General features: G+C 41.0%; 1 protein-coding gene across 3 annotated transcripts in view; it reads right to left on the bottom strand.

Moving 5' to 3' along the window:
- Positions 1-14,504, bottom strand: part of CFAP54 (cilia and flagella associated protein 54) — a 258,255-nt gene that overhangs the window by 72,088 nt on the left and 171,663 nt on the right. For all 3 annotated transcript variants that reach the window (XM_069973813.1, XM_069973829.1, XM_069973821.1), the window contains exons 48-50: positions 8,566-8,688; positions 8,382-8,435; positions 6,508-6,724 (exon numbers count right to left, since the gene is read on the bottom strand). In XM_069973813.1, coding sequence (XP_069829914.1) covers positions 6,508-6,724; positions 8,382-8,435; positions 8,566-8,688 — 394 coding nt within the window. The remainder of the gene's footprint in view (positions 1-6,507; positions 6,725-8,381; positions 8,436-8,565; positions 8,689-14,504) is intronic.

Here is a 14,504-nt window from a genome sequence, read left to right as displayed (position 1 = left end):
CATTTAGAATTATATGTGCGCTCAGCTGATTGGCTGATCGGCTGAGCGCACATATAATGAGCGGGTCCGCAGCACAGTGACTTCATTGTGCTGCGGACCAGCGAAGAGGACACATCGGGGTGAGTATAGAGCTCTCCACACCCCCTCCCCAGCACTGCACCCCTCCCAGCAAGGAAGGGGGGTCACTTAACCCCTTCCTTGCTGGGATGGGTGCAGTCTGACATCAGTCTGGCCCCCAGGGGGTTAAGGGGGATGCAATACATCCTCCCTTAACCCCTTGGGGGCCAGACTGTAAGCAGCGATCTGTAAAGATGCTGCATACTGTAAGGAGCACAACACCGCTCACAATGATGGGTGTTGTGCTCCTGTTTGTGTGTTTTTGTGTGTTTCTCCCTTTTTGTTTTTCAGATATCGGTATCCTGGGGATTACGTCGGATTCCGTGGACTACGTCGATGACCAGCGTTTTTTTAATGTTTTTTTTAATAAAATGGTCAATGAGGGGTGTGGGGGTGTTTTTATTTGAATAAAAAAATTTGTAAACTTGTGTCTTGTCTTTATTTCTTTACTTTATAGACTTAGTAGTGGAAGCCGTCTAATAGAAGGAATCCATTACTAAGTCGGGGCCTAGTGTTAGCCGGTATAAAATGGCTAACACTAACCCCCCATTATTACCCCAGTACCCAATGCCACCAGGGGTACTGGGAAGAGCCGGGTGCCAGTGGTCCCGGAGCGTCAAAATTGGCGCTCCTGGACCGGGCGGCAGCAGGCTGGTAAGATTTAGGCTGGGGAGGGCCTAAACCAATGGCTCTTCCCACCCTGGTGTTACCAGGCTGCTGTCGCTTGGTTTTTAACCCGGCTGGTTCTAAAAATAGGGGGGACCCTATGCGGTTTTTTTTTTTTAAATAAATAAATAATTAAAAAAACCCGCATAGGGTCCCCCCTATTTTTATAACCAGCCGGGTTAAAAACCAAACGACAGCAGCCTGGTAACACCAGGGTGGGAAGAGCCATTGGTTTAGGCCCTCCCCAGCCTAAATCTTACCAGCCTGCTGCTGCCCGGTCCAGGAGCGCCAATTTTGACGCTCCGGGACCACTGGCACCCGGCTCTTCCCAGTACCCCTGGTGGCATTGGGTACTGGGGTAATAATAGGGGGTTAGTGTTAGCCATTTTATACCGGCTAACACTAGGCCCCGACTTAGTAATGGATTCCGTCTATTAGACGGCTTCCACTACTAAGTCTATAAAGTAAAGAAATAAAGACAAGACACAAGTTTACAAATTTTTTTATTCAAATAAAAACACCCCCACACCCCTCATTGACCATTTTATTAAAAAAAACATTAAAAAAACGCTGGTCATCGACGTAGTCCACGGAATCCGACGTAATCCCCAGGATACCGATATCTGAAAAACAAAAAGGGAGAAACACACAAAAAACACACAAACAGGAGCACAACACCCATCATTGTGAGCGGTGTTGTGCTCCTTACAGTATGCAGCATCTTTACAGATCGCTGCTTACAGTCTGGCCCCCAAGGGGTTAAGGGAGGATGTATTGCATCCCCCTTAACCCCCTGGGGGCCAGACTGATGTCAGACTGCACCCATCCCAGCAAGGAAGGGGTTAAGTGACCCCCCCTTCCTTGCTGGGAGGGGTGCAGTGCCGGGGAGGGGGTGGGGAGAGCTCTATACTCACCCCGATGTTGTCTCTTCGCTGGTCCGCAGCACAATGAAGTCACTGTGCTGCGGACCCGCTAATTATACGTGCGCTCAGCAGATCAGCCAATCAGCTGAGCGCACATATAATTCTAAATGTTTCTTCTAATAATGCTATTGTCATAACATAATTAGAAGAAACATTTGATGTTTTCATTAAAGTTAAGTGATGATTAGTACAGAATGCTCTATTGCCGGCATATGAATTAACGGCTTATGGAGCTTCCTGTACTAATTAATATTTAATTAAGAAAACACATTTTCGTTTAAATAAATTCAGTTTCGTTGGTCAATAATTTAATTCTAACGAATCCATCATTGTGCAATTAAATATACTGTCAAAAAATAAATATATATATAAATATACATTTATTTATATATATATTTATTTTAACAGTATATTTAATTGCAAAATGATGGAATCGTTTACATTTAATTATTGAACAATAAAAGGGACTTTATTAGACAGAAAATGTGTTTTATTAATTCAATATATTAACCATGAGACACATCGGCTATAGTGCAGAGGATCGCAAACCCCGGTAATAGCGATTCATGTAAACTGTGTTCCCTGCTTTCCCAGATGCATCCAGAGGTGTTTCCATCACTTTCTTAACATTTTATTTGTTATTTTTAGTTGAACCAGATTTCCAAGTAAATGACCGTATGTTTTGAGCCGCATGTCTATTTTTTCCCACGGCCGGAGTTTCACCCGCACATTTACAGCCGCATAAAAAATACAGCCGCACAGTTACAGCGTGTGAACCCAGCCTAATAGGATAATCCTGTTTTGATTAGGGAGGTTGTTACAATGCCACAATAAAACTGAAGCAAATAACCACGTTAACTGTCTCAATGGCTTTTTGGTGGGGAAATAGTTGGGTATAGCTTGTGGCTGATCTATAAGGGACACACAATCATCCTTTGATTCCTTACTTATTTTGCCATAAACTTTTATTTTTACATCTACATGGTTGTTTGGGGTGTTTTTTTGCACCATGAGCTATAGTATTTATTGGTATCACATTAATATTGAAATCATATTGGTTTTTATTGGTATCATATTTACTTGTAAAAAAAAACGTTTTATATGGTTCAATGCTATTCCATTGAATAGCACTGATTAGTATTATCGGCAATCTGCCTGAATGCAGGCTCTATAAGAAGATCGCCGATCCGACAGGATGGAGGTAAGCATCATACCATACCCCCACCTGTCAGGTATAATGGTTGGAACTGCGGGGGCTGCAGGGGTCCCAATCAGTCAGTGACAGGTACTTATCCTGTCATTGACTCCCTTAATTGCTGTGATCGCTATATATCACATCGATTAAGGGCTTAATGACAGGCAGCTGCATGATCTTGACAGCCTTTCATTATGTACGGCTCCAGGGACACTGCTGTGTGCGGGGCTAATCACACTGAAGTTGTCCCGCACACATTAAAACCCCCTTACAGCTGGAACGTATATACTCATTCCTACTGCACAGGGCATCGGCAACAGGAACGTATATAAAGGTATTGCTGGAGTAAACGGGTTAGTGAAGTGGCTTTAAAGTGGTAGACAGTAATGACAGTTTCAAATACATTTAAAAATGATTGTATTACACACCCCTACACTAAAATTGCAACACCAAGAGTGACAAGCTGCAAATCGAGAAAGTAGCAGGTGTTACTAAAATCTGCAAATGATCAAACATTATAACAGCAATCTTTGTTATATGAAAGGGGTGTCAATAGTATGAAAGCCAGACAGAAAGCATTTTTTTTTCTTTTAGCCACATGTAACCAAAGAAATTAGATCATGTAAGTACAGTATATGATTGTGCAATGCCTCTTGTTATCAGAGAGGGTAAAAATTTTAAGGCTGTGTTCCGGAGCGAAATCCGCTGTGATTCTCTGTATTGTTAGCCACAGTCTACTTAAAGGGGAAGTCCAGGCAAAATATTTGTAAGATATGTTATTACCCAACAAAAGTTATGAAAATTACTAATAGACACTTATTATGGGAAATGCAACTATAGTGTATTTTCCCTGTACTTAGTACAGCATGGTGTGTTCAGGTCTCTGTAAAGTTGGTGACGTCACATAAACTGACGCAGTCGGCAGTTTATGTGATGTGATGTCTTTACAGAGACCTGAACACGCCATGCTGTAGTAAGTGCAAGGAAAATGCAGTATAGGTGCAGTTCCCATAATAAGTGTCTATTAGTCATTTTCATAACTTTTGTTGGGCAATAACATATCTTACAAATATTTTGCTCGGACTTCCTCTTTAAATCTGCTGTGCTAACAAGTGAATACATTACCTGCCTGTGTTTCAGCTTGCTTCTCCAGCTCCCGGGCCACTGCTGTCCCACTCAGCTAGTCAGTGGCTGCACTTATTGGCTGAGCAGAACGTCATTGACCCGGGATCCAGAGAAGCAAGCTGGAGCGTGAGCAGATGCTGAGTTAAGTAGGCTGTGGCTACACTCTCACAGTGGAGTGAAAATCAGCTGTGAGAATTTAGAGCCAAAGACCATAACAGTACACAGAAGCACAGTGGGTTTTCCACAGAACTCGCAGCATGAAATCTGCTGCGATGAGGTACGTGTGAAACTGGCCCTAAGCTGTGAGACATTGGTTTATCACTCAAAATTCCCCACTTTTCTACTTCTTACCACTTTTCAAATCAGACCTGTCTCAATTTATGTGGCAATAACATTTCTAAGTTATTCTGAAACCTCAATTATTCAGAGTGGTTTTTTTTCATGCACTTTATGTTAGTGGTACATTTTGGTTGATGCATGTTTGTTTGAGAACAATTTATTCCTTTTTTTAAATTAGCATTTTTCAAAATTTAGATTTCTCTACTTGTAAGAAAGATTTATGCTTAAACTTCATATTATTGGATACGTAAATTTGGAATTCTCTGATTGTAAGAAAAATAGTCATGCCACACAAATTAGTTAACAATTCAAATTTACTTAATGTTTCCATGATTTAGTAAACATGCCTTTACTTTTTAGTAAACATGCTTTTCAGAAGGTTAGCAATAAAGATGAGCGAATTTACAGTAATAATGAAGTGAATCGCTTCATTATCTTTGCAATCCGCTCATCAGTCTGCTGCCTATTAACTGACTGCGACTTCATGCCACTCCTCCCCGGGTGCTACGAAAAGCTGTATCCAGTCCAGGGAAACTGGGAGAAGATGCTAGAATTCACAACAGCATTTAGGTTTAGTTAACTTTGTTAATCCTTTAGGTGGTTCACAGGAATAAAAGTTAAAGGGAATCTGTCAGCTCCCTCTGTGAGCATGGTACCATTTGGTAGTTTGTTCATGCAGTGGATTAGGCACAATCCTACTGTAATGAAGTGTCAAAGAGGAGATGTTTGTGCCACACTCTGGTACACCTCACCACTCTGATCTCCTTCCTCCTCTTCAAGAATAATCAATGCTGCCCGGCCTCCTGCTCACTCAGCTGTCAGCCAGTGTCTCTGATTGCAGATCAGTCCTCTGTAGGAGCACTCTGTAGTCTATGTGTGAAAGAAACACTCAGCTATAGTTGAATCTCTAACCCCAAATGTGTTGGAGCTGTGGTCTAGGGATAACTCACCTTTCATTACAGTAGAAGACCTGACATTGTGCATAATACACTGCACGGATAAATTACCAAAAGGTACCATGCTCACTAGGGGACTGCCAGCTACAGCACACTGTCAGCACCTCAGGTAGGGCCTGGGAGCTGACAGATTCCCTTTAAGTAGAGGTAAGATGTAAAAGTTAAAAAAAAATCTAATTTTTAATTTTAATCCAATTTCCCTCGCCACACAGAGGTATTCACAGAAAAATGTATTTCAATTTTTATTACCCTGACTCTAGAAATATTCTATGTGTAGCCATAGTGCGTTGACTTGCAAACAGGGCCCAGAAATAAAGGACCTATATTGGCTTTGCAAAAAACTTAAGGTCCCAAAACATAGGAAACACACTCCAGTAGACCCCATCTTTAAAACAACACCCCTCAAGTAATTTATAAAGGGAGATAGTGAGCTATCCCCCCCCCCAAATTTAATTTTAGATAATTTATTGGAAATTAAAATCAAACTACAACATCTGCAAACACTACAACTCTCAGCAGCCCTAAGGATATGCAGTACAAATGAACAGACAACTTCTCTGATAACTGATGGCACTGTAGAAAGATTTATTAGTGGACCTTCAAGGCTGATGGTTGTGACCCACTGATTGCAGCAACTAGGAGCCTCCACACAACCATCACTTATTAAAGGGGCGTATCAGCTAGTTTGTGAAAACCCCTTGCAGTTGCCTACCTAATCTTTGTGGCACCTGTCTTTTTTTTTTCCTCTAGGTCCCACTGTTTTGGAGTAGTTTGATTCAGAATAAATATGCAAATCAGCTAGTTGGGAGCACTGGAGGCATTCCACAGCCCCACAGAGCACCCCCTTGGTCCGCCCACTGCCTCTTTTGGTGACGCCTACTATGCATATTCATATTTACATAATCAGGCCACTCTTTGACATACAAGATATCAGCCCATCTCTGTATAGGAGCTCTTCCTGCACATGCATGAAAGTCCTGCATGATTATGCACCCCAGCCTGATTAGGACCTAGAGGGCACTTAGACTTTTTTTCCTGGCATGACCGGTTTGCCAGTTACGAAGGGGGAGATTTGGCATCAATAAAAGTCAATGGCTGATCTTATTAAAAAATACAATCAATATTAAGCACTGACAGTTGTAAATATTTGGCAACACTTAAAGTAAAAGGGAGTTTATTTTATTACCTGACAAGGTTGGTTCCTGGTTTTCACTGGGCTGCTTTGTTCTGTCCCCAGTTACATAATTTTCAGATTCGTTTATTACTTCAGGCATGGCATTAATCGTAGAAGACAGTTTTAGGATGAAATGGGTTTTAGCCAGTACCAGCTTATTCTTGGTTGCTTTATCACACATGGAAAGCAGACAAGGACTCGGTTTTGTGTTTAGAATATCTTCTAGTGCCTGTAATTTCAACATATTGTATACTAATTATATAATAACCAGATTAGCACTGTTGTCTACACAGCATTAATGCTTAAAATACTAAATAAATAATAATAAATATATAATATATATATAACAATATATAAGGTATTTTACCAGTAGTATACTACATTACAATATTTTGTGGTTTATGTTTTGTGATCTAGATTTTTTTTGTAGCAAGATATGGTTCTTCAATTAAATAAGCCTTAGAGACAAGAAGTGCACCTTTAGGGGAGCAAATATCAAACGATAGCTGTTTCTATAAGGAAGAGATCTGACTTATTTTAGTAACAAAACCACTAGGGTATACCTAGTCATGACAGCAGACTTTACTTAAAAAAAAAATAGGTGGCAAAACATTCTTTTCCAAGATGCTGCTTTTTTTAAGAATACACTAATAAAAATAAAACAAACTACACTGAAACTGTAAATCAAGCAGAAACACAGATTAAGTTGATAGAAGTTAATAATCCATAATAAACAAAATGATGATAATGCATGACTTGCCAAGATGTATAAATTTATATTTACAAAAATAATCTATCCTACATATATAAACTATATGATTCAATGTGTATTATAACTTGGCAAGACCTAACAGTCACGGCAAAACATTCAGATTCAGTATTTAGTATGACACATTAGGGATGTTTACTATGCAATAAAAAAATACAATAAATCTCATAAATGCTCTTAAAGCGTGCCTGTCATTTCAAACATTTTTAAAATTCTGCACACCTTTGTTAGAATAACCCTTCAGGGTGGTAACAATATGACCTTAACATTCTCAGTGATGTTGTTGAGCCCCTGAGAATCTCATCAATTGTGCATGGCTGTTAATCATTCTCACCATTTCAGCGGGTGAGATCACAGCAGGGGTGTTTGCTAGTAGTACTGACTTGGATTGCCTTTCTTTTACTTCTCTGGCCAATCATACAACAGCGCATACTCATATTTGCTACACAACCAAGGTTTTCTCAGCCCTCTCTCATAGCAGTAGCTACACCCCCTACTCCAGCTGTTACTAGAGACAGAGTTGCTCTAACAACAAGCAGTGAACTACAGTTGGTGAAGAAAGTGAGCTGTTTAAAATGACAGTGGCCATTTAATGATGAATCACTGAATATATTTCTTAACAATGTGTTTAAGGGGCAGCCCTATTGGCAATTAACAACGGGGCTAAAAGGCATGAGTATGAAGCACAATTTTTACACCAATGCCATTAACTTTTCTGTTTTACAGATCTGTTTGCCGTTTTTAATGGTTACTCCTTGGTACCAAAATATGGTATTTTCTATGGGATTTGTACTAAGCCCCAGAGCCCATTAAGTGTATCAGTGTATATAGTCAAAAATAAATATTGCATAGAGCGATGGCAGCATATCACTGCTATCTAGGTCATTTGTCTTTTAACATGTTGAAAGACAAGGACTGACAATGATCAGCCTACATCGTTCACATCGGCTTATCGTTGTCTTCTATTATTATTATTGGCCGATAATCGTTTCGTGTAATAGGGCCTTGATGGTTTTTCATTTACAGATGTTTATATCACATCGTTTTAGAGCAGCCCTTTGATTGTAGCTGTAAGTTAATAATAAAACAAACCAAACTAACAAAAAGTACATCCTACCTGTAAGTTTTCACTGGAGATAAGCGTCTTTGAAGATGAGAATTTCAAATTTGCCTATAATTGAAGAGTACAGTTAAAATCCTGCTAACTTTGATTTGATCATTCAAATTAGTAGTTCACCAGTAAATCAAATAATTTATTCTGGGGGGGGGGGGGGAATCATAATATTACAAAATTGATTTACCACAACTTTCCCAGCTGGTGAGAATCCTTCATGTGGTCTTCTTGGAATTTTTTTTCCACTATTTAGGAGAAAAAGCTCCTGGAAGGCTTCAGATAATAGGCAAAGATCTGTAAGGACTTTAACCTTTAAAGGAAAAGTACAGTAAAGAATTACAACATTTTGGCAATATCTCTCATATTCAATAAAATAAACAATAAAGAAATAAGAATCAAGTTATGCCATAAAGTGAATCCATAAAGGTTTTATTTTCTTTTAATTTCAGCCTAAAAGAGATTCAAAATGACATCCCATAATGACATTGTTTTAATTTTACTGCCTGTCAGACTTGATCCACACACAGCATAAAAAGTGTTTTTCATGTTTTTTATGTACAGAAAAATATTTCTAACTTTTGCCTTCACACCTACCGGATTCACAGAGGATGGCAAGCTGCGGATCCAGTGCCATTCATGCCTATGAGAGCACATACTCGCAACGGGATTGACATCCCGCTGTGAGTATGTGAGTTAACCCCCCACAGACCCGCAGCCTGACTCCAAGAGCATACATTACCTACTCGGCAACGCGACCGCTGCCATGCACTGATTGGCCAGGACCATTGACCAGGACCGATGGGAGCCAGGAGCCTGACATGCAGCCGCATCGAAGAGCAGGTAATGTATGCTCTCGGTTGCGGGGGGCGGCTCACATACTCACAGCAGGATGTCAATCCTGCTGCGAGTATGTGCTCTCATAGGCATGAATGGCACTGGATCCACAGCGGATTTTGCTGCGAATCCCCAGCGTGAAATCCACTGCGAATCCGGTAGGTGTGAAGGCACCCTTAAAGGGATTTTCCCAATTTACAAAGTTATCCTCTCTCTCTTATGAAAGCTGAAAATGATAAGCCAGTGGCACCTATGTGCAACCCACGACTCTAATCTAACAGGAGACTTGGGCCCCAATTCTTGATATGGTGCCTTAAAAGGGTAGTGCGGCGTTTAACTTTTATTTACTAAATAACACACATTACAAAGTTATACAACTTTGTAATGTGTGTTATTTAAGTGAATGGCACCCTTCCCCGTGTTGGTGCATTATACTTACATGTTCGCTGTCGACCCGGGCCGCCATCTTGTGTCGATAACGTCATCTTCGGGAGGCCGGCCAAACCGCTTCAGCCATCCCTCATTCCGCCCCCCTCTGCCGCATCATCAGCTGCTCATCCGCGATTGGCTGAGCACAGTTATGCTGTGCGGGGATGGGGACCATTCACTTAAATAACACACATTACAAAGTTGTATAACTGTGTAATGTGTGTTATTAAGTGAATAAAAGTTAAACGCTGCACTACCCCTTTAAAGGGGAACTCCGAAGGAAAACATTTTTTTAAATTGTCAAGAAAGTTAGATTTGTAAGTGACTTATATTTTAAATTCATGTTAGGAAATGTCCAGAGTAGTAGCAAATCCCCATGAAACACCTTTCCTGCTCTGGAAAGTTCCTGTCACAGACAGAGGTGGCAGCAGAGAGCACTGTTTCAGACTGGAAAGAATACACCACTTCCTGCAGGAGATACAGCAGCAGATAAGTACTGGAAGACTTGAGATTTTTAAGTAGAAGTAATTTACAAATCTGTTTAACTTTTTTGATACTAGTTTATTTGAAAACTTTTTTTTTCCAAAGTACCCATTTAAAGTGATACTGTCACCCCCTTTCTGTATGAGTACTTCTTTACACAGCTGTAAATACCTGGGCCATACATATAAATATATATTGATTCTCTCTAATGTGATAGCAATAAATGCCACGCAGAACAAACCAGCTACTATTTTACAGCTGACAGAGTTACACTACACATGCATGATGAGGTGAATATAAAAGAGTACAGGATGGTTGGAAACTTTGTAAATTACACTTTATATTACAGTGATCTCTGATCCAAGGTTACAGTAACAACAGTTGTATAGGGCAAGCATCCCTAGTGGCCTGGATCTAGTCAGATAGTCCTAGATTTTAATTGCTGTCCCAGGGGTCCTGTTTTTTACTCCGCTAAGTCCTGGTTGGTGCATAGAGCTGAGAAGTTCTTTGGAATTAAAAGATTTCCCACGACATTAATGTTAACAACACAGTTTTATCAGCTGTTTTGAGTGCTATACGGCTTTATGAGGCCATAGTATGGCATTATAGCGAACTGTTTGTCCTAGTTGGGCATCTTTTGACATTATGTGTCGCTCCTTCCAACACAGGAGCCAGAAGCAGCTATCTCTGCAAGCTAAGTTCTTTTATTTTGTATTTGTGAGCGAGTTTTGGAGCGTGCAAGTATTTGATCTAAAGTGTATTTTTGTCTCAAGTGTGGGACTTTAATATTCTGGGACTTTAGATTCGAGGAGTTTTAGAGGAAAACAAATTGTATATTTGCTTTTGAACATATTGTTTGTTTGCTTTTGTTGCTTGTTTTTTTTTTGTTTATTTATACATAATATCCCCATAAAAATGAGCACCATGTTTGACAATGCGGCCCAATGTACATCTTGTGCGATGTATGCAATCCTTGATCAACCGATCGAGGGTGCATACCATTGTGGGAGATGTGTGCATGTTGCTGGTTTGGAAGCCCAGATCCTGGATCTAAATGAGCAGCTGCGACTATTGAGATGCCTTAGCAAACTGGAAAGGGGTCTGCTGCTCACTGAGCAAGTGCTCCAAGGGGTAGATGGGGGAGAGAGTGATAGCATGGAGGTGCAGGAGGAAGAGGCAACTAGTTGGGTCACAGTTAGAAAAACGGGGTAGAGGGAAGAGTGTAAGGGAGGCTAGTCCTGATCTGGCACACCCCAACAAGTTTGCCAAATTGGCGGATGAGGGGGATGTTGATTCAGGGGTGGCATTGCTGCAGCAGGACACTGCCTCTGAAAGCCAGGGGGGTGTCTGCTCCTGTAAGGTGGGAAACAGAAGTTCAGGGCAGGCCAGGCAGGTACTGGTAGTGGGGGACTCAATTATTAGGGGGATAGACAGGGCAATCTGTCACAAAGACCAGGATCGTCAAACGGTGTGTTGCCTTCCTGGCGCTCGAGTTCATTACATCGCGGATCGGGCTGACAGATTATTGGGAGGGACTGGCGATGACCCAGCAGTCATGGTGCACATTGGCACCAATGATAAAGTTAGAGGTAGGTGGCGGGTCCTTAAAAACAATTTCAGGGACTTAGGCAGAAAGCTTAAAACTAGGACCTCCAAGGTGATATTTTCCGAAATATTACCTGTACCACGAGCAACACCTGAGAGACAGCGGGAGATTAGGGAGGTAAATAAGTGGCTCAAGAGCTGTTGTAGGGTAGAGGGATTCGGGTTCATGGAGAACTGGGACGACTTCTCAGTCAATTACAGGCTCTACGGTAGGGACGGGCTGCATCTCAATGGGGAGGGTGCAGCCGTGCTGGGGGCTAATATTTTAGAGGAGTGTTTAAACTAGGGACCAGGGGGGAGGGCAACGACAATATAGTAAGTGAAGACAGAGTAGACAGAGAGCTGGGCCTAGATTATAGAACTGAGGGTGGAGCGGCGGGAGGGGATAGAACAGTCACTAGTGACAAGAGGAAAGGGAATATGGACAAACATATTAAATGTATGTATACTAATGCTCGAAGCCTCACTAATAAAGCTGAGGAAATAGAACTCATAATGGTGGAAGAGAAATATGATATAGTGGGGATAAGCAAGACATGGCTGGATGAGAGCTATGACTGGGCTGTTAATATCCAGGGTTATAGTCTATTCAGAAATTACGGTAAAAATAAGAAAGGGGGAGGGGTCTGTCTATATGTTAAAGTCACACTGTCATCCCCTTTGTGCATTCTGACATCTCTACACAGATGTTAAGGGTAAATTTAACGTTTTTCATACCTTATTTCATATCATACGTCATGGTGTTTGTTCAAGTAAAAAGTGTCCTTTGGCACCATTGGCCCCGCCCCCTTGACGCCCATTGGTTGGTCGACATAAAGGGGGTGGGGTCTAGACATTTCGTCTAGACTGTTCCAATGGCGGGCAAGGGGGCGGTGCCAACTGTATCATTGCAGGCGGGGCTAAGTGACGCTAATGCTGTGAGGCCACGCCCACTTAGCACAATCTGCAGTTGATAAAAGATGACTTTTTACTTGAACAAGCACCATGACGTATGATATAAAATAAGGTATGAAAACCGCTAAATTTACCCTTTACACCTGTGTAGAGATGTCAGAATGCAAAAAGGAGGTGACAGTGTCACTTTAAATCCTGCCTTAAGCCCATTCTGCGGGAGGATAAAAGTGATAAAAATGTGAAGTCTCTTTGGGTAGAAATAAGGGAAGGGACGAAGAATAATAAAATTCTTATAGGAGTGAGTTATAAACCTCCAAGTATAGTGGAAGAATCAGAAAATCTTCACAAGACAAATAGATGTGGCAGCGAAGCAGGGTGACGTCATTATTATGGGGGACTTTAACTACCCAAATATAAACGGGAAAGCAGAAACCTGCAGCTCCAGGAAGGGAAGCGGGGTTTTGAAAATAGTAAAAGATAATTACCTTTCAGGTACCAGGTACCAGGTACAGGAACCAACAAGAGGGGGACACTCCTGGATCTAATCTTAACCAATAGGTTAGACAGAATATCAAAAATAGAGGTTGGGGATCACCTAGGTAATAGTGACCATAACATAGTAAGTTTTCAATTATCCTTCAATAAAATTATTAGTAGAGGGGCTACAAAACATTAAATTTTAAGAAGGCTAATTTCCAAAAACTAAGAGAGGACCTTGGGAACATAGACTGGGACAATGCCTTCAGAAATAAAAGTACACAAGAGAAATGGGACATATTTAAGAGCATCCTGGCTAAATCATGTGAACAACACATACCATATGGGAATAAAAGTAGTAGAAATAGGAGAAATCCTATACTAGAGTATCTTAATGAAAATAATCTTCTGACGCAGCACCAGCATGGATTCATGAGGGATTGGTCCTGTCAGACTAATCTGATCGGCTTCTATGAAGAGGTAAGTTATAGACTGGACCGGGGGGAGGCTGTGGATTTTGTGTATCTGGATTTTTTAAAGGCATTTGATACTGTGCCGCATGAAAGGTTGGTCTACAAAATGAGGATGCTGGGACCTGGGGAAAACGTATGCAAATGGGTAAGTAACTGGATGTGTGATAAAAACAGAGGGTGGTCATTGATAGAACATATTCAAATTGGGTTTTCGTTACTAGTGGGGTACCACAGGGGTCAGTGCTGGGTCCACTTTTTTAATATTTTTATTAATGATCTTGTAGAGGGGCTACAGAGTAGAATCTCCATTTTTGAAGATGATACTAAACTGGGTAGAGTAATCAGCACAGAGGAGGATAATATCATATTACAGAGGGATTTGGAGAAGCTAGAGGCTTGGGCAGTAAAATGGCAAATGAAGTTTAATGTAGATAAATGTAAGGTTATGCACTTGGACCATAGAAATAATAAGTACAGTTATGTGCTAAATAATAAAACACTGGGTAAAACTACTTCCGAAAAGGACCTAGGGGTATTGGTGGACAGTAAACTCAACTTTAGTGATTAGAGCGAGGCAGCAGCTGCCAAGGCTAATAAAATAATGGGATGCATCAAAAGAGGTATACAGATGTAGCCAGGGTTAACATGATCCCTGACGCAACAATTGAGTCAGGGAGCTGTGTTAAGTCAATTAGAGTGTCGAGTTAAATGCGTCATTGTGATCAAGTTAACACAGGCTACATCTGTAGATGCTAAAGATAAGAACATAGTTTTGTCTCTTTATAAATCACTGGTCAGACCACACATGGAATACTGTACAGTTTGGGGCACCGGTATATAAGAAGGACACAGCTAAACTGGAGCGGGTGCAGAGGAGGGCCACAAAGGTCATTAAGGGAATGGGTGGGTTACAGTACCAAGACGGGTTATC

The sequence above is a fragment of the Dendropsophus ebraccatus genome, chromosome 1 (genome assembly GCF_027789765.1).
Source record: "Dendropsophus ebraccatus isolate aDenEbr1 chromosome 1, aDenEbr1.pat, whole genome shotgun sequence".
In the NCBI taxonomy this organism is placed as follows: domain Eukaryota; kingdom Metazoa; phylum Chordata; class Amphibia; order Anura; family Hylidae; genus Dendropsophus; species Dendropsophus ebraccatus.
This window is presented reverse-complemented; position numbering and strand designations above follow the sequence as displayed.